Source organism: Phocoena phocoena, chromosome X (assembly GCF_963924675.1).
Source record: "Phocoena phocoena chromosome X, mPhoPho1.1, whole genome shotgun sequence".
Lineage (NCBI taxonomy): Eukaryota > Metazoa > Chordata > Mammalia > Artiodactyla > Phocoenidae > Phocoena > Phocoena phocoena.
This window is the reverse complement of record NC_089240.1, coordinates 15,418,503-15,439,608: the sequence shown is the minus strand read 5'-3', so window position 1 is coordinate 15,439,608 and position 21,106 is coordinate 15,418,503. Positions and strand designations below refer to the sequence as shown.

Below are 21,106 nucleotides of genomic sequence, written 5' to 3'. Positions count from 1 at the left end.
AGTTATTAAAATAAATCAAAGGTGGGTTATAAGTCACTATCAGGTGAAAGAAATTCATAAAGGCCAGGGCTGGGCAGATCTGTCTATTGGGGTCACCTGGTCAGCAGCCACAATGACAAGCTGAAATAGCTGTCCTGTGTTGAAGTTTATAAATTCATCATTGAAAGGCTCCATCTTGGGTACAAAAGTTGAGCTTTCTATGGTTGTGACTTAATAAATACAAGATTAGTAGATACCAGAATTTAAATTTTGACCACTGATAATCTAACCCTAGCTATGTCCTAGATGGCTTGAGTTTAAAACAAAGCAAAACAAAACAAAAAAAGAAACTCCTTACATTAACCTTGAATGTTCATAAATCAAATGAAAAATCTTCAGAGAGAGTAAGAGGGAATAAGGACACTCTACTCACTCTACCCTGTCTCTCCCATGGAATGAAGCTATAAAACCTGGACAGAGGGCTTCCCTGGTGGTGCAGTGGTTAAGAATCCTCCTGCCAATGCAGGGGACACGGGTTCGAACCCTGGTCCGGGAAGATCCCACATGCCACGGAGCAACTAAGCCGCTGCACCACAACTACTGAGCCTGCGCTCTAGAGCCCTCAAGCCGCAACTACTGAAGCCCGTGTGCCTGCAACAAGAGAAGCCACAGCAATGAGAAGCCCGCGCGCCGCAACGAAGAGTAGCCCACGCTCACCGCAACTAGAGAAAGCCCGCGCACAGCAATGAAAACCCAACACAGCCAAAAATAAATAAATTTATTTTTAAAAAAAACCCAAAACCTGGACAGAATCCATGGACCAGCTATTTGAAGACTGGCAAATTCCAAGATGGCTCCTAATGATCCCTGCCTCCTGGTGTTCATGCCTTTGTGTAATCTACTCCCTTTCAGTATAAGGCTTGACCTAGTGACTGCCTTCTAATCAACAGAATATGGCAAATGTGTTGGCCTGTCACTTCCGTGACTTATGAAAGACTGTGCCTTTCTGCCTTGCTAGCAGACTCTCTCTATTGCCTTCACAACTAGTGCACTTTTGATGAAGTAAGCTGCCGTGGTGGAGAGGCCCACATGACACAGGACTGAGGGAAGTCTCTGGCCAAAAGCCAGCAAGGAACTGAGGCCCTCAGTCAGACCTCAAGGAACTGAATCTTGCCAACAACCACGTGAGCTTGGAAGAAGATCCTTCCCCAATTAAGCCTTAAGATGACTGCAGCCCAGCCAACACCTTGATTGTAGCAGCTTGTGAGAAATCCTGAAGTAGAGGGCCCATGTAAGCTTTGTCCAGATTCATGACCCACAGAAGCTGTGAGATCACAAATGAGCGTTTTAAGCTTCTAAGTTTTTTGTAATTTGTTATACTGCAATAAATAAGTAACACAAGGACTCTAGAAAGTAAATAGCAGAAAGCACACTGAGGTAGATCAGAATTTGAAGTACCACCACGCTGGTGGTGAGTTGACCATTTTTTCCCCTCCAATTCCCCCAGACAGGATTCAAGGAAGCAGAAATTAAAATCAAAAGCACAGTGAGAGTGCTTGCTTCAGCAGCACATATACTAAAACTGGAACGATACAGAGAAGATTAGCATGGCCCCTGCGCAAGGATGACATGCAAATTCGTGAAGCGTTCCATATTTTTCAATGTTCATTGCATCTCTATTTACAATAGCCAGGACATGGAAGCAACCTAAGTGTCCATCAACAGATGAATGGATAAAGCAGATGTGGCACATATATACAATGGAATATTACTCAGCCATAAAAAGAAACAAAATTGAGTTATTTGTAGTGAGGTGGATGGACCTAGAGTCTGTCATACAGAGTGAAGTACGTCAGAAAGAGAAAAACAAATACCGTATGCTAACACATATATATGGAATTTAAGAAAAAAAAAGTCATGAAAAACCTAGGGGTAAAACAGGAATAAAGACACAGACCTACTAGAGAATGGACTTGAGGATATGGGGAGAGGGAAGGGTAAGCTGGGACAAAGTGAGAGAGTGGCATGGACTTACATACACTACCAAATGTAAAATAGATAGCTTGTTAGATAGCAGCCACATAGCACAGGGAGATCAGCTCGGTGCTTTGTGACCACCTAGAGGAGTGGGATAGGGAGGGTGGGAGGGAGGGAGATGCAAGAGGGAGGAGATACGGGGATATATGTATATGTATAGCTGATTCACTTTGTTATAAAGCAGAAACTAACACACCGTTGTAAAGCAATTATACTCCAATAAAGATGTTAAAAAAAGCACAGTGAGCTAACACTGCACACCTATTAGATTTTTTTTAAATTCTAATAATATCCAGTGCTGGCTAGGATATGGAGCAACTAGAACTCTTATAGTTTGCTGGTGGGAATGCAAAATGGTGCAGCCACTATGAAAAAATAGTTTGGTAGTTTTTCATACAGTTGAACATACATATGGCACTTGCCATATGACATAGCAATCCTACCCATCCGTGGATATTTATTTCAAAGGAATGAAAGCTTATATTCATACAAAAACCTGTACCCAGGTTCATATGGTCAAATACCAAAAACAGCCCAAATGTTCTTCAATGGGTGAATGGATACACAAACTGTGGGACATCCATACAATGGAATGTTATTTACCAATAAAAAGGAACAAACTACTGATACACACAAGCTGGATGAATCTCAAAGGCATTATGCTGAAAGAAGCCAGGCTTAAAACGTTGAGTACACTTATATGACACTCTCGAAAACACAAAACTGTAGTAATGGAGAACTGATTAATGGTTGCCAAGGTTTATGGGGTGGGGGGGGAATATGACTACAAAGGAATAGCAAGAGGGAGTTTTGGAGGCGATGTTCTGTATCCTGATTATGGTGGTGGTAACACTAATCTACCCACGTGTTAAAATTCACAGAACTGTACAACAAGTCGGTTTTACTGTACACTAATTTAAAAATAAATTTTTTAAAAAACTTCAGAGCTGGCTCTGGCTTAGCACCTTTGGGTCTGTAGATATTAAAGTCCCCATGGGCTGACTCTGACTGCCAAGGGCCTTCTTAAAGCACAGCCAGAAGCAGCGTCTGCTGCTGTAAACTACGAGCACTGCGGAAAACACTTGCCTTTCCCTCTGACTTCACTTTTAGCTCTCTATACATGGGCAAAACTCAAAAAACAGAGATCCCAGTGAGAAAACGCACCCCATCCAATCCTTTACTTAACAGATACTTACTGAGCAAGTTCTAGCTATGAGGCAGGGATACAACAATGAATACATTCTGATTCATTTCCCTACCAGGTTCACAGTGCAATGAGGGACACGGGCCCGTCCACAAATAATTTCAAGACAGGAGGTGTAGGTACAGAGATATGCCGTGTGCTATTGGAGCCCAGAAGGATATGAGCCCTACCAGGGCAAGTCAGGTAATGCTTCCTAGAGCATACAAAGTGGAGGAAGGCATTCCAGGGCACTCGGAAGCAGGTTACATTTGAGTAATGTTTCCTGAGACTAGGGGATAGAGGGTGTATAGAGCAGAGGATGGGGATGTGAACCTGAGGAGGCAGATTGGTGCGAAGTGTGACTGTTCTTGAAAATCGCAGCAAAGAAGTCATACTTTAATCTGTCAGTTAGGGATTGCAATTTCAAATGCTTACATAGGCTGGAGTACATAATATAAATGAATAAAGCAGCCTAGGTGGAAATGATGGGACATTCTAGAGAGTTCTTGTCTAAATGAGGCAGCTGCTACTTACCAGTAGCTCCCTCTTAGGCTGTCATCCAGAAATCCTGGCCCACTGTTACCCAGTGTAATTTTTGAAGAGAAACTGACATACTTTTATGTAAAATCTCCCTATTTTTAAATGTCAGTATGAGTATACTTCTACAAATGATAAGGTGTCATCGATTACAAGGTGTACTATTATTTTATGTACGAATAAGAAAGAAAAAAGCCACCCATCAAACTATGACACTCCATCGATTTTAAGGCACGTTCCAATTTCAGAGGTGCCAAAATGTGAAAAAATGTGCATCTTAGAATCAATGAAATGCAGTAATTCTCATTTTCTCAGAACACTGTATAGACTCCGGGGTGAGGCTGCCAGATTGCAAACTCTGTTTAAGTGAAGGGGAGCCTAAGAGTAATCTGATTAGATTCACACTTTAGGAAGATCACTCTGAAGGTCAGATGTGATGACCTGGGAAAAAGCCAGCCAGAGAAAGACCAATGAGGAAGCTCCTGCAAGGATCCAGGAGATCGATGATAAGTGCTGAATTAAAGCGGTGGCACTGGAGATCAGGGGCCAAATGTGAAAGCCTTTTTCTTTTTAATGTGAAAGTCTTTTAGGTAATAAGTCCCACAGGTCCCAGACTGGGTATAGGTAGCAAGGGGGACAGAGGCATCCAGAATGATTCCAAGGTTCCTAGTTTGGAATACCAGATGGATTCATCACTTCTTCAACAATGCTCACTGGGTGCCAGGCACTGCACTGGGCCCTGGGGGTACAACGGTGGATAAGACAGACATGGTCCCTGCTCTCTCGTCATTTACGGTCTAGTGAGTGACGCCATTAATTGCGGTAGAGTGCTACCGGGTATGGGGTAGGACGCGAAGGGGGACAGGCGTGTTTATGGTGGAGAAAAATAACGAGTTAAAATGTCCGTATAGCCAGTAGAAGCTCCTTTTAAAGCCCAGAAAATAAATCAGGTCTGCAGATTCTGATTAAAGAGGTCATCAGGTTACCGATAACAGTTAAAGTGATTAGAGAAGTTAGAACAGGCTGGGAGAGCTTGTAAAGTCACAAGGCTTTGGGGGCAAAATCAGAAGCCCAGAGGAATAGAGACATTTAAAGGGAATGAGGAGGAAGGAGCAAACAAAGGAGACTAAAAAAGCAACAGTCCAGAAAGGAAGAGGCCCAGGAGAGAGGGTTATCTGTAAACCAAGGGAGACATATTATCATATAATCCAATATGCCTTTATCTATAATTACTGCACAGGGTAATTTACCTTGGCAATGTACAATTCAGATTTTCAGAGTTTATGGGTATTTTGCATGAATTCCAAATAGGCTTATCAGAACTGCTTCTTATTTAGAGAGTTGTGATATTTTTAAATATTGCCACAATCTGTTCGTTTAGCTTGCATGTGCTTGCGTTTTGCAGGCGCCTCAGTTTGACATCTAGCATGAGTCAATGGCAGAGCAATGTAATTCCTTCTTTCTTTTCCTTCTGCAGGAGCTATGATCTGTCATTCCAAGACAAATGTAAAACAAAGAGTACACATTTATGCAATTCCCTCTCGTGTCAAAGCACTGTGAATTGGGCAAAACTGACCTAGGCACAGACAGTGGAGTCCCTTTGCAAGATCATCACGAGGGCCTTGGCCCAGAGCTCTGTAACAGGTGAGCCTGTGATATGATAAGATACTGGTCCTCTGGACTTGTTCAGAAAGGCCCTTCATTTTATGGGAGAGGAAACCAGGCCCAAAGAGGTTAAGCAGCCTCCCCAACATCATAGTTGTACAACTTGGTGGCCAGTACTCTTTCTATTACATCAAGGTGATCCAATTCCACCCTATAAAGATAGCTCCAGGGATTTCCCTGGCGGTCCAGTGGTTAAGACTCTGAGCTCCCAAATGCAGGAGGCACAGGTTTGATCCCTGGCTGGGGAACTAAGATCCCGCATGCTGCACGGTGTGACCAAAATAATAATAACAAATAAATACCTTTCTAAAAGATAGCTCCAATGCAATATATATTAAAGTATGACAAACTCCATACACAAAACATTAACTCTACTAGAGTTGGCCAAACAACTAGACAGAGGAAGGTTAACTTTTAAACATATAGTTCCATGTCTACCCAGGTTTCATTCAATTTATCTGCTACTTTAAGAGTTTTTATCCTTCCCTCTACGTTTTACCAGTTCCACACAGGTTGAAGGAAAACAGACCCTGAGATTTTCACTTTGCTGGTTGCTGAATTAGCAACCATCGTCACGCTTGTAGATTTACTTGAAGAGGATTCCTCAGGCTCATCTGGAATTTTCCAGAGGTAGATTCTAGAATTATTCTTTAATAGGTTGCCTTGGCAACCCCACAGTGATGGAGGCAGGTATGACAGTACCTGCCAACAGAATGTGAACAACACAACCTGGATGAGAGAACCACTTCCTGCTTACTGGGAAGGCAGGTTCCAGGTTCTTCAAGCTTTCTTTTTGCCAACCGTTGCCTCCCTTTCAACCATTTTTGTTTTTATGAACACAGACAACAACAGTTGGTTTCTTAGAGGAATGTTGAAACTATTACCTAAAGCAAGGCCGAGGAAAGATCCATGGCTTTCTTTTCAAAACACTTGCTAGTATTGCCTCAGATGACTAAGAGTTTATGGTGAAGACTGTGGAAAAGTTTTTAGTTTAAGAATACTTATTCTTGGGAATTCCCTGGCGGTCCAGTGGTAAGACTCGGCACTTTCACTTCCATGGGCCCGGGTTCGATCCCTGGTTGGGGAACTAAGATCCCACAAGCCGCAGAGGCATGGCCAAAAACAAAACAAAACAAAAACTTATTCTTGTCTTGGTTTTATTCATACATTCATTCAACAAATATTTGTTGAGCATCTACTGTGTGCAAGGCACTGTTCTAGACCCTGGGGATATACTACCAACAGAACTGACAAGGTTGGTCCCTTCCCTCATGAAGTTTATAGCCTTGTGGGGGAAGTAAACATTAATCAAATAATCATAAAAATAAATGTGAAATTGCAAAGGAGAAGCACATGGATTATAAGAGTGAGTCAGGAGGTCAAGCAAAGGCTTCTGAAGATAACACTTTTTTATTTTATTTTATTTTATTTGGCCACACAGCGTGGCAGGTGGGATCTTAGTTCCCCGACCAGGGATCGAACCCACGTCCCCTGCATTGGGAGTGTGGAGTCTTAACCACTGGACCGCCAGGGAAGTCCCTGAAGTCGATCTTTAAACTGACATCGGAAAGACAAATACTGATTACTTAGTTGAAAGTGCTGATAGGGGAATGGAGTCAAGCATACACTTGAATTAAGTTTCAGTGACCTGGAGCACATAACTGGACTCCATGATTTGGGGACTTTCAAAGGAGAATCTAGGGTTTAATATGGGTCTTAGTTTACTAAAGCTGAAGTTAGTATCTTCACCAATATCCCAAAGAGGGCACAATCTGTGAGTGTCATTTACATAAAACTCTCTAAAACAGTGCTTCTCAAACTCTGATGTGCTTACAGATAACCTGGGGATCCTGTTAAAACAGAGATTCCTGGGCCCAGCCCCTAGAGGTTCTGATTCAGTAGGTCTGGAGTAAGGCTCATGAATCTGTATTTCTAATTAATTCCCAAGTGATGGTAAAGCATACTTTGAGAGGCACTGCCTCATAACACAGGATGATATTTGTTTAAATCTCTATTTCTTTTTCAACCCACTCTCTCATGACTTTTTTTTGTTTGTTTGTTTTTTTTTTTGTTTTGTTTTGTTTTTGTTTTTTTTTTTTTGCGGTACGCGGGCCTCTCACTGTTGTGGCCTCTCCCACTGCGGAGCACAGGCTCCAGACGCGCAGGCTCAGCGGCCATGGCTCACGGGCCCAGCCGCTCCGCGGCATGTGGGATCTTCCCGGACCGGGGCACGAACCCGTGTCCCCTGCATCGGCAGGCGGACTCTCAACCACTGCGCCACCAGGGAAGCCCTCTCATGACTTTTAAAGTCAAACTATATTCTACAATGCTTTTGTGATTTTTACGGTCAATTCAGTAGTATCACCAGAACAAGAGAATGTTGTGATGTATAAATCAAACAATGCCATAGCTAAAGATTTCAAATATTTGGAAAGAATGAGAGAAATAACAATTACAAGCAAACTGAGGTATCAGTAACGTACTAAAACTTCACTAATTTACCCCAGTGGTGTGGACTGTTAATTCTTATTTTGTAATAAGTCTGATTTACAAAGTGGTTTTAAGGAATGTAATACAAATTAACCTGATGTAACTAAGGACAGGCAATTCCTATATGTTTAATGACTTTTACTTTAACAGGTAGATAAGAGCTATTTGTAATGAATACTCTCACATTTTGAATGAAGCTCTGGATTTCACATTACATGAGATAAGAATAACCTCCCCGCTTAGGTCTCCGTTTCTCACTACTAAACACAATTCCTGCTGATACGCCATGATCCTATTGGTATGGCTACATGAAAAGGACACTAGGAAAACCAATTGGTGAGAGATCCAAGATTTCTCTGCACTGTTTTTCCTGAGAAGGTTGTGAAGTTAATATAGGGTCTGGAGCAAACTACTGTCATTTTTAAAAATAAAAAATGAAGTCTCTGTGCATGGAAGAATAGGAGGATTAGGAAAGGGGACCAGGAGTAAGTTCTTGTAATTTTGAGTAAACATCAGCTCTGCCACTTACAAGGTGGGCACCTTAGGTAACTTTTATTACTTCTCTGGGCCTCAGTCTTCTCATTTTTAATATAGGGATAATAATATTTAAATGGAATAATCTAAGTGGAAAATTCTTCATAAACTATAAAGTGCTAAACAGATATTAGCTACCATTTCTAGGAGAGGCCTACATTTCCTGAGTGGTTACACATCCTGGAGAAGAAATGAGGTCTGACCGGTGGGTTGGGGTATGTCTGGGCGCATCAGAGAATTCGGTTCCAGAGTCAGATCTAGCTCCACCACTTAACAGCTGTGTGTGAGCTTGGGAAAATTACCTGACCTCTCTGTGCCTGTTTCTTAAAAACCAGGATAGTAATAGCGCCACCCACACTGCGTTGACGTAAGGAATAAATGGGTTCATAGATATTGTGGCAGCCACTACTAGTTGCCTAGCCAGTATCTATTCTCCTTTCTTCCTTACCAATAAAGTCCCAATTTTATTCTAGGTGGCAATGGACTCAGCCACCAAAACTTGATTTGCTAGGATCCCTCGCAGTTAGGGGTGATCATGTGACTCTGTTCTGGCCAATACGACATAAGCTGAAATCTACTGGCTGAGGCTTCCAGAAAAGCCATTTTTTCTGATAAAAAAAGACAAGACAGCTGTCATGAGCCCTTTCCTTTTTGCCCTTCCCCCACTGTGCCTGGAACCATGACATAATGCCTGGAGGAGGAGCAGCCCTCTTGAGTGCATTAGGAAGAGAGGCTCATGCTGAGAATGATATTGCAAAAAGACTGAAGGATGAGCCTGGGACACAGATGACGATGTGAAGTTGCTTCTTTCCTAACATCATATCACATGAGATAAAAGGCAACCCCTCTGTGTTAAGTCCCTGTTATTTCATCATTTACCTCATCACACGCGGCCAAACATTCTCTAAGCGATACACTCGTAAAGCAGTTTGAGTGATGCCTGGCTTACCATTAGTATTCAGTAAATGTTATTATTTGCCCAGCATTCTGTTGCCTAACCAGGTGGCCGACAAGTATTCCCCTCCATCCCTTGCAATAGTACCCCAATTTTCCTTTATGAGATCAACCCTCTCCCTATTCTAAGCCCTGTGGTTTGCATGGGATTGACACCACCCTCCACTCTAAGTGTGAGACTTCACTGGCTTAATTCAATCAGCATGAGCCCACTTCCCAAGCAAGAGTGACTGCCCAGGGCTGGGCACCATAACACAGGCCTAGGCAGCTCGCACATCCTCTTTTCCTGGCAAAGGGGAGTGTTCAGGTGGGCATGTAACTAAAGTCTGGCAATATGAGTCATCTCCGGGCTCCTATTCTATTTAATCAAATCTACAGTCAAGGACAATAAAAAATTCATATCCAGATCGCCTTTCCCAAAGAAAAGAAACAGCAATAAGATCTACCATTTGCAATTGTGTGAATTCGTTCAAATTTCTCTTCCAAAAGAAAAAAAAACCCAGCCGGCTGAAACTGTTTTGTTTTTGTTTTTTGTAAACACGTCCAGGAGAACTCCTTTAAGAACAGATGTGCATCTGGGTTTTCGAATGAACGTTGGACCCGGAGGCAGACGCTGGAAACCTATGACTAATATTTAAATAATATTCACAGACAGTTGTCATGGCAGCCTGCTCATTCTGCACAAAATAGAACCCACTGCATTTCAACAAGATTTAGCAAAGGAAAGCTGCTAACCTGCGGACAGCCTCTAACTGAGTTAAACAGCCTATTAATTGGTTTTGGTTTTATTATTATATATAGCCTTCAGACTATACCCTAACTGTATCCAAAAAAATCACAAACACTTAAAATCACTAATACAAACACATAAGATGATCTTTGTTTAACACCTCCACCACTCTTGAAATCTTCCCATCAGACTAGGAGGAAAGCTTAGAGGCAAGTCCCATTGTGTGCACAGCTGAATCCACTTAAATCTAAAGACAGTAAGTTTGGTGGAAGTAGAGTGAAATTTCATTTCCCTCACCAATTAGCATTGGCTGGATGCCACTATCAGGCACCTACTCTTAAGTGGGGTTCTGTAGGAGTGGGGAGGAGCCAAATTGTTCTGTGCTCAATTACATAGTCCCAGGGGAGTGACTTTAGAAACTGGAGGCATCTCAAGTCATATAAATAATGGAGGGGGAGACAAAGTATTTACAGCTGATCTGTTTCTCCCTTGAGCGGCTATCAAATCTAAGCTCATTGAATGTGATTGCAGGTGATTTTGTAGATTATATATAGCTGGTGTTGAGGGGAATACTACACGAGGCCATCTTTCCTTTTAGACAGGCTTTCCCATATCACCCTGCCCCTCTGCCTGCTCTTTTGAGTTTCTTCTTTAAGAAAGAAGAGACAGGGTCTAATTAAAATTCAGTAACATCCAAAGTTAGGAAAAACCACATCAAGCCATTATCATCCATTAATACCTTGGAATGAATCAGTCCTTTGGGTTAATTAATGTTCTTCAAACTCCTTGAGATGGGGCCATGTCATACACTTAAAAACACAAAACAAAAAATTCCCACACTACCAAACACTGAGCTCCTAGACATATTGCAGGTATGTGACAATAAACAACTTCAATCAAGGGACTGGGACACTGAGAAGCAGTCCCTCAGTAGCTGGTGGGCAGATTAAAGACATTGCCAAAATGGTATAGGAGAGAAATGTGGAAATACTGAATCAGTAGTGATTGTATTTTCCCTCAAATAACTGAAACTCCCACTAAACAGTAGCATTAAAGATTAGGGATTTTACTTTTCACATATAACCAGGAATCTGGAAGTAGTAAATTTGGGGCTGGGACCCAGGTAACCTCCTTCTTTCTGCTGAGCAATGTAGCTTTCTTCCTCCTGACTGTCAACTCATGGTCACAAAATGGCTGCTCTCCCTCCAGCATCACATTTGCGTTCTGAGGAGAAAGTGAAGCTAAGGGCAAAATGGGGCATACCAGCTGAGTCTACCTCCTTTTAAAGAAATGGTTTTGTAAACCCAACTACTTCCATACAAGTCATTGGCCAGAACTGTGTCACACAGTCTCTTCTAGCTGTAAGCGAACCTGGGAAATCAAACAGTTTTAGCTGGACACATTGCTGAGTCAAACAAAATCAGGCAGTGCAGTGTAGAGGTTAAATACAGCCTATAGAGCCAGATGGCCTGGGTGTTAAAACCCCACTCCTTTATTTACTACCTGTGTGACTTAGTTACCTAATTATTCTGTGCTTTGGTTTTCTCATCTGTAAACTAAGCATAGTAACAATACCTTTCTCACAGGGTTCTTGTGGGGATTAAATGAGTTAATATGAGTAAAGAGTTTGAATAGTCTCTAATACATAGCAAGCATTATACAAATGTTTATTCTTATTTTTATTACTGACAAAAAGAAGATATCTGCTAGTTGCCCTGCTGCATCTGAGAACTGATGGCTGCCCAGGACGCCGGAAAACCAAAGCCCTGACCTGCCAAAGCGGCGATTCCCATGACCATCAGCCTCTTTCCACATTTCCTGGGAACTGATAGCAACAAAACTTCCCAGTGTCTGAGCCAGGGAAGCAATGCCAGCCACTGCGGTGATGTCCAACATTTTAGACATGAACCATCAGGACTCCTTCAGTTGCAAGAGTCAGTAACCCCGACTCCCACTGGTCTAAGCAAAACTGGAAATGCACCCTTCAAATAGCTGAAGAGCCAACAAGTATACTTAAGGTCTGACTTGGTCGGGGCCTTAAATGATAGCACCTGGTCGCTGTTTCTCAGCTCTAATCCCTCGCTGTTGGCTCCATTCTCAGGCTTCAGGCAGGCAGCCGATGTCTTTCAGACTTGTGGTCACCCACACTATCTTCTCAACATCCTCCCTATGTTTTGGTAATTCCCCACATCTGAGTCCTCAAAGGAGAAACAAGGAATTTGCTTTTCCAGCCTCTCTCATAGCAGGACCACAGGTATGTGACCTAGGCTCTGCCAGAGACCTAAATTTAGAAAAGGGCAACACAAGGAGTCAAGGGGTTATGAAAGCCATCCTCTCCCAAAGTTAGTGGCAGAAGGGTCCAGTTTGCAGATACAGCAGTGATAGAGACTCTGGGCCCCATCACTGGCTTGCATTGCTAACTCTGTATTCAGAAGGGGCAGCAGTGGGCAGGCATCTTTGATGGTGCAGCCCCTCAGTGAGATTTAGACATCATTCCTGGCTTTGGAATCTCCAAAGCCTTCTCGGAGAGCCTGTGGGCCACTGTATATCCTTTAATAAACTCATTTTCTTCTCAAACTAGTAGGAGTGTTGAATCAGCTTAGGTGATATTATACCTTAAATCTTAGTTTATAATTATCAAGGTTTATTTTTCACTGCTGTTCCTGCACAGGTTGGCTGCAGTTCTGTAACATGTGGTCTTCCCTGTAAGACTCAGGCCAACCTCTCTCTGGGGCACTGCTGTGCTCATAACAAAGGGGAAACATCAAAGCAGCACCCTGCAAGCTGGCTCTTCACACCTGTGCTTGGAAGTGAGGCACATCGCTTCTGCCCACACCCAACTGGCAAAAGTCAGTCACCCGGTCAAGACTATCAGTGGGGCAACTGTGTAAAAATCCCATGTAGGGAAGAGCAGTAAATATTTTGGGCAAGAAGGTTCTGCTGTGGGCAACTCAGAGCCCCGTCTGATACAGTGCAATAATCAGATGGCAGCAGAACCTCCAGCCTCTGGATTAGCTCACGTTGAGTCCAGGGTGAACACGGAAATGTCTCTTCTCAGGAATTCACACAAAAGGCCCAGGATTAGCTTTGATTGGGACTGACCTGGCAAGAGTCATTCCCCAACCCTGAACAGATCCATTCAAGACATATTCATAGAGCGGTTACTATGTACTAGGCGCTACTTAGGTTCTGGGAAATACAGCAGTGAACAAAACCAAATCCATGCCTCATGGAACTTTCATTCTAGTTGAGGATGATAGGGGACAGACAATATCTAGAAATAAGTAAATATCTAGAAAATTAGATAGCGATAAGCACTGTAGAGAAAAACAAAGCAGGAAAGGGGGATACTGAGTTTCCAGGGTGAAGGGGAAAGGAAAATAGCAATTTTTAAATAGGGCAGTCAGGAAAGGCCTCACTGAGAAGATATCTGGGCAAATACCTGAGCAAGATGAGACAGCAAGCAATGGGGTGACCTAGGGAAAGAGCAGTAAAGGCTGCAAGAACAGCAGGTGCAAAGGCCCTGAGGCAGAAGAGTCCTACTGGGTTTGAAGAACAGCAAGCAGGCAAGTGTGGTCCTGTAAAAGCAATGTAATAGGATATATGATCAGAGAGGTAATAAGTGGAAGATCAGATCATGTAGGGCCTTGCAAGCCACTGTAAGGCTCTGGCTTTCTTTCTAGTTAAGGTGGGGAGCTACTGAAGGGTTTTGAGCAGAAGTGACACAATCTAACTTAGGTCCTAAAAGGATCACTCTGGCTACTGTGTGGAGAACAGTCTGTAGGGAGAAAACGGCAGAAGCCGGGAGGCCAGAATATGAGGTTCTCGGCAATGATCCAGACAAAAAGTGATGGTGGCTTTGATTAGTACGGTAGCAGGGCAGATGGCAGAAAGTGATTAGATTCTAGATAGATCTTGAAGCTGTAGCCAGTAGGATTCGCTAGTGAGATTAGATTTGAAGTGTGAGGGGGAAAAAGGAATCAAGTATGATTTCTTCCATTTTTTTCTACGTTTTAGGCCTAAATAACTGGAAAGTTGAGGTTGCCCTTATCTGAGACAAGGAAGACTGAGAAGGGAGAGGGGATGGAGATCGGGAGTTTAGACACAGACAGAATAGGATTGAGATACCTATTAGACATTTAAATGGACATGTGTAGCAGGCAGATTTGGAGTTTGGGGTAAAAGTTTGGACTAGAGATATAAATTTGGAATTCATCTAGGTTACAGACCATATTTAAAGCCATTAGATTAAATGAGGTCACCAGAGTGGTGAGAATGAATAGAGAAGTCCACGAACTGAGACCTGTGGCACACCCATGTTCACAGGTCAAAGAGATGAGATCCAGCAAAGGTGACTGAGAAGGGGTGACTGGTGAGGTAGGAAGCAAAAATCAGGAGAGGGTGGCATCCTAAAAGCTGGGAGGGGAAAGTGCTTCCAAGAGGAGCAGAGGAACCGGAGAGAGCACCTAAAGACATATTTTCTAAGAGTTTTGCTATAAAGGAGAGCAGAGAAATGGGAGTAGTTGAGGCAGCAATGAGATTAAGAGATTATTTTTTAATGATGAGAAAAAAATTACAGTATGGGACTTCCCTGGTGGCGCAGTGGTTAAGACTCCGAGCTCCCAACGCTGGGGGCCTGGGTTCAATCCCTGGTTGGGGAACTAGATCCCACGTGCATGCCGCAACTAAGAGTTCACATGCCACAACTAAGGAGCTGGCAAGCCACAACTAAGGAGCCCACCAGTCGCAACTAAGACCCGGTGCAACCAAATAAATAAAAATTTTTTTAAAATTACAGCATGTTTGTATGCTGACGGGAATGATCCAATGGAGGAGGTAAATAAAGATGCAGGAGAGGGACTTCCCTGGTGGTACAGGGGTTAAGGATCTACCTGCCAATGCAGGGGATACAGGTTTGAGCCCTGGTCCGGGAAGATCCCACATGCCACAGAGCAACTAAGCCTGTATGCCACAACTACTGAGCCTGTGCTCTAGAGCCCGCAAGCCACAACTATGGAACCTCAGTGCCACAACTACAGAAACTCAGTGCCACAACTAATGAAGCCTGCATGCCTAGAGCCCGTGCTCCGCAACAAAGAGAAGCCACCACAATGAGAAGCCCGCAACCGCAACGAAGAGTAGCCCCCGCTCGCCGCAACTAGAGAATGCCCACGTGCAGCAATGAAGACCCAATGCAGCCCAACATTTTTAAATAAAATAAAAATTTAAAAATAATAGTAATAAATAAATAAATAAAGATGCAGGAGAAAGAGGGGAGTTGTTGCAGGGCTTTCCTTGAGTAGGCAAGCGCAGGTGGAGGGCTGGGTGTCGACAGGAACTCAGACAAGTCATCTAGGGCATGAGTTCTTAACTATGTCACGATTAACATTTGGGGCCCAGTTATTTCTTGTGGTGGGTGGCTGTTCTGTGCACTGCAGAATGTTTCACTACATCCCTGGTCTCTACGCACTAGATGCCAGTAGCACACTAACCCCGACAGCCCAGTGCGTCTCCAGACATCGGCAGATAGCCCCCAAGATTTTGCCCCCTCCGCCAGGGAACGTTTTGGGTTCTCACAACTCGGGGAATGGTGCTATGGGCATCTAGTGAGTAGAGGCCAGGGATGCTGTGCAACATCCTACAATACACAGGACAGCCCCCCACGACAGAGTTACCCGGTCCCAAATGGCAACAGGGCTGTGGTAGGAAATCCCTGGCCTAGATCTAGGAGGGCACAGATGCAGGCAGGTGAGCAGATGTGGGGCTTACCTGTGGAAGTTCTCTTCAGGTTGCTTGCATTTTTTTTTCACTGAAATAAGGAAGCAAGGTCATCAGCTGTAGGTGAGTTTGGGGAAGGAGGTACAGGAAGTTTAGGGAGAGAAGACATGAACCTGTCCTCTAGGTGAGGTGGAAAATGAATGGACAGGGAAAGTAGACATGATTCTGGGCCGCATTAAGAACACACTTGAGGTACTTACTCAAGAATTTAATGTGAAACCAGTAGGCCTGAAGGTGTGTTCCTCCTGGAGCCATATTCAGAGGCGAAGAGGGGAAACAGTTGGATTTAACAGACTGGTTTGCCAACAACTACAAGCAACAAAGGGGCAAAGGAGTGATAAAAATGACCACAGAACTTGAACTGGGTAAAAAGACTGAGGGATGTAATTAACTATGAAAAGGTAGGTGGGCAAAAAGTAACGAACACCCATTCCAACAGGCTAGTTTCAAATGTTCTGATGAGCCGTAAAAGGGGAAAAATAAGGTGAACTCTGCCATACTAAGGTAACCACTCACTTTCCTTAGTAAATACTTGAATATACACTGAAAGACAAAGTACAATCATTTCTAAGTGAAATCAGCTCAATGGAGCTTCCTAAGTCAGCTCGGTGTTTGGGGCCACGGTTTCCTTGGTTGACGAAAGCCAAACCATCAGTGAAGGAAGCCGTCAGTGAAGGAAGCCATCAGTGAGGAAACCATCAGTGAAGCCAAACGCTGGGGAAGTCACACTAAACACCTGAGAGATCAGAGGACTCAAAAAGTTTGAAGTGACTTCTAGTCTTTATTTGCTAGTTCGTTTATTTCTCTGGTAGTTGTTCAGATGATTATGGGCAGACCCGGGGGTCACAGGCCTCACAAATCTGACCGAACAGACTAAAGTGCCAGGGGAAACTGTGGCCAGCTGCAGCACAAGCCATGATGCTGGTGGTATCAAGGTGAAAGTCATCAACAGCGGTTCACGACAGGCTCTTACCTCTGGCTTTTAGGGATTTCATTTAAAAATTACAGAAGACAAAAAAGGTATCCACTTCCTCACTGGCATGCATACAAAATATTATAAGACACCAATGGCACTCTTATGGGAACAACATGTAGCCTCTATGAACGCGGGCCTCCCCAAATCACTTAGATATCAGAAAACTGAGTATGAGCCCAGCCCTGCCACTCACCAGCAGAATGGTCTCGGCAAGACATTCGAACTCTTCGGCTTCAACTTCTTCAGCTGGAAAATGGAGATAGTAATACTTACCATGGCTACCTCATAGGAATGTATGTGAAAGTGCTTTGTAAACCATATTGCACTTTACTAGCAACAGAGATTGTGAATACAACTTGAAGGCAGCAGAGGAGTGGAACAGAAGTCTCCCTCCTTTTTGCTAAAGGCAGAATCCTGTGTTGTGTGCATCAGAGGTGTACCAGCCTCTTTTCTTTGTGTGGGAACCTGGCCAAAGCTTGCACGTGGCGAACCCACCCTTATAGCAAGGGCAGACAGAAAGCTCGAGGAAGGGCAAAGTATTCCCTAGAGACAAACCAAAACACGACTAGTGAGTGTAATTTTAGGCCCAATTCTTGACAGCCTCGTTTTGAACTGACAAGGGTTTGGCAACGGGTTAAATATACTGATCACTGGGCATCATGGGAGTCATTATGGCTCACTGACTAGCAGGAAACATGGAGTTTTCATGAATTCATCCTCTGGCTAGTGGCTGTCCACTCATGGTCATCTCATGGCTCACAACCTAAGCGTCAAGTGTTCAAGAGGCCTCTCGAAACGTATCAACAAAAAGGCATTCTGGAAGGGGTCCATGATGAACATTACAGGGAGCTAACTAGGATATAGGAAACCTGGTACTAAAGAACCTAAGCCAGCCTGCCTCTATTTCTGTGGAAAAATTTACATGATAGATAAGTGCCTCCATTTTCTCAACCCGGAAAGTAGAGAGAACATTTAGACCCAGAGGGAAAAGGGGGTGTCTAGTCCAGCCCATGCATTTCACAAAGGGGGATACAGAGGCTTGGAAAGTGAACTGATGTTCAAGAGTACACAGCTAGTGAGTAGCCAAGGCAGCGCTAGAATCCTGACCACCACCCCCAGATTAGCGCACCTTCCACCCACCTGTTTCTCCCAGGGGCCTTCCCAGGAAGACAGGAGTTGGCTGAAGGGGTTGCTTTCATACAATCAGTATCACTTCTCCATCATTCTGCCAGCCTCAAAGTCAGACGCCTGGGAAAAGGACAGCTGCAGCCTTCAGCCACTCCAACTCACCACTGAAAGAGCCGCCCCCGACCCACCCAAATGGTTTCAAGTGCGTTTTCAAGCTTGAGGATGGCGAGCAATCCCAGGATGGTGACGAAGATCCATCCAGAAGCACTGGGGAGGGCAAACGGCACCGACAATGGAAACCAAAAAACGATACCATACAGGCGGCCTTCGTAATGGAGGGTCCCAGCACCTTATCGGGACCACAGTCCTGGAAGCACAGGGGCAGGCTCATGGGCTGCACTCTCACGGGCCCGCGCTGCGTTTAATGCTCCGCTGTCATGGTTGTGGAATTGTCAATAACTTATGATCAAGGAACCTGATATTTTCATTTTGCATTGGGCCCCTCAAATCTTGTGGCCGGTCCTGCTTCCCCCTCCCCGCGCCAGCCAAAGAGACGGCCTGTTTATACCGGCCTCCTCATCCCTCCCCTACCCCAGACAAATAAGATCAAACAAAAGCCCTGTAATTTTTAGCCCCTCCGGGGCTTCCGGAAGGGGAAGAATGTTGTGGAAAAGGTCAGGGGAGCATTAAGAGCCTGTATCCTCGGGGAAGAGGCACAGTGACCAGCTGCCTTTTCCAACCCTGGCAAAATAAAGGCCAATATAAAAATGAGCCCCCAGCCCTCCCCCCCAGCCCCGTGCTGCCTGAATCTTCGGCTCCTTGTGGTGCTCCTGTGCGCCCTGCTCCGGACTCAAGGCTTCCAGTGCTGCCGGAAGCGGCTCAGTGTGCCCGGGGGAAAGTGGGGAAGTGCGGGTTCCTCAGGCTGAGGGGAGCTGTCAAAAGGGGCCGCGCCCCGGGTACTGTCCCCTTCCGCCCACCGGGCCGACCTCGCCGACGCCCGGGCTGCGGGAAAGTTTGGGGAAGGGTGACTAGCGGGGCGGCGCTCTGGCCAGGAGGGTAACCCCTCGCCCCGGCCTCCCCGTGGTCGCAGGGGCGACGAGGCCTGCGGGGAGGAAGGACGAACTACCCAGACGCCGGAGCCGGAGCCCGCCACCTGGCCGCGAACACCAAATCTCACAGGCGGCGCGGGGCCACGGGGGGGGGCGGAGTTACGGCGGATGGGCGGGGTTTCAACCGAGGAGCCGGTTCTCATGTGACACTATGAATAAACTAATGATAAGAGGGTGTTGCGAAGGGGTTCCATAGTGTAGTGGTTATCACGTCTGCTTTACACGCAGAAGGTCCTGGGTTCGAGCCCCAGTGGAACCAAACTAGCACGGTCGATTTTTCACTCTTTAAAGAAAAGAAGTGCTTTTCTTTCTCCCATTAATTTTTTTTTTTAATCTTTATCCGTCTACTTTTTGGAATGTTTTTATCGCAGAAGCGTAATGACAGATAGCCACTCCTCCCATCCCTGCCGCCCTCGCCCGACCTAGGAAACAGCATAAGTGGGGGCCTGGCCGTATTGTAGTCCCGAGGGCGACCCCGCCCCGCCAGGGCCCTACCCCGACCTCTCCTTCGGTGCTCCGGGGCGACCTCGGGAAATCCGGCGCTCGTGGGAACCAAGATCACCCAGCACGGCCCCTTCCTTACAAAGCAGGGCAGGCCGGCCCTCCAAAGCCTCCAACTAAACTATGGCAGTACAGCGGTGCTTTGACTGCAGTTAAATTATTAAAGGTTTATTATTATTAAAGGTTTAATTTTTTCAGTAAACTCTAAAATACAGAGCAAACAATAGTTCTTTTCTTTCTAGTACTGCAGTAGGGTTTGTTAAAGAGACCTTCGTCTGTTTAATGAAGAATCCATACATAGTATAGAATAAGCGTCAGGCTTGTGGACACCCCCAAAATGCTGATTGAATGAGTAAACTTTAGTTCCTTTTTGTTCCTCTGTATTAGTTCATTACAGCTTCGCTTTGGGGGGTTATTATCTTTTCAATATTGACCTTTTTCATCTTTGACAACAGGAGTGAAGTAAAGGTCTCTGGGACCCTGGGGGATTGAGGTGAAAAAGGTCAAGAACTAAAGTGGTGGCCAAGAACTAAAGAGGGAAGCGGATTAATGTACAGCATGGTGATTACAGTTAACAATATTGTATACTTGAAATTTGCTAAGAGAGTGGATCTTAAATTTTCTTACCAGACACACAAAAAATGGTTACTTTCTAAGACAATGGATGTGTTGCAATATATATGTATACGGAAAAAAAAGGGAAGGGGAAACTCAGTATTTTTCTTTGAGTGTTTCCACATAGTTTTGTTCATACAGTGGGTAAATTTGTATCCTTTTCTAACTCAGGATTATAACACATGATTGTCCTTTTTATTACAATCACTTCATTAACTTTGTTTTTAAACCTTCTTAACCGTTTTTAAGTGTATATTTCCGAAATGCTAAGTAAAGTCACACTGTTGTGAAAAAGATCTCCAGAACTTTCTTACCTTGGAAAACTGAAGCTCTGTATCCATTAAACAACTCCCCTCCCCACCCCATCAACTTTATTGTTATTGGCTGTATAGTAATAATAATAGCTAATTATGTTAAACACTATTCTAAGTATTTTTTATGTATATCATCCCACTTAAGCCTCAAACTAACTCTATGAAATAGGCATTATTATCACCATCATACAGATGAGAAAACTGAGGCACAGAGACCTTAAGTGACTTTCCCAAGGCTACATAACAACTGGTTTGAGCCGGGATTTGCATCCAGTCTGGCTTGGGAATCTGTGCTCTTAACCCTGCCTGCTGTCCTGAATCCCCTATGTAGATTGTTTCCAATTTTGTCTTATTATAAATAACACAGCAATCTAAATCTTTGCGTGTAACTGACCGCCCCCTCCCAATTTAGGATTTTCCTGAGTGAATAGGTGTAAACATGATGCCAGCTTGCTTTCTGAGAGGGGGAATCCATGTCATTTTCATAGAATTGGAGAATGTTAGTGTTTGTTTGGCAGGAAATTGCTCAAGGTCACCCCCTAGAAGACGATGGCAGAGAAAGGATTAAGACCTGGG

The 21,106-nt window shown here is 44.3% G+C and overlaps 1 protein-coding gene and 2 non-coding genes across 3 annotated transcripts in view; 2 read left to right on the top strand and 1 right to left on the bottom strand.

The window, feature by feature from the left end:
• Nucleotides 1-18,382, bottom strand: part of PPEF1 (protein phosphatase with EF-hand domain 1) — a 148,700-nt gene extending 130,318 nt beyond the window's left edge. The window contains exons 1-3 of the mRNA XM_065900121.1: nt 18,154-18,382; nt 17,057-17,109; nt 16,088-16,196 (exon numbers count right to left, since the gene is read on the bottom strand). Of these exons, the coding sequence (XP_065756193.1) occupies nt 16,088-16,196; nt 17,057-17,109; nt 18,154-18,382 (391 nt within the window). The remainder of the gene's footprint in view (nt 1-16,087; nt 16,197-17,056; nt 17,110-18,153) is intronic.
• LOC136143181 (U6 spliceosomal RNA) lies at nt 1,532-1,638 on the top strand. The gene has a single exon (XR_010657876.1). It is a non-coding gene; the product is annotated as a U6 spliceosomal RNA (small nuclear RNA).
• Nucleotides 18,383-19,286: 904 nt separating the features above from the next.
• On the top strand, nt 19,287-19,359 carry TRNAV-UAC (transfer RNA valine (anticodon UAC)). Its single transcript has one exon. It is a non-coding gene; the product is annotated as a tRNA-Val (tRNA).
• The last annotated feature ends 1,747 nt before the right edge of the window (nt 19,360-21,106 follow it).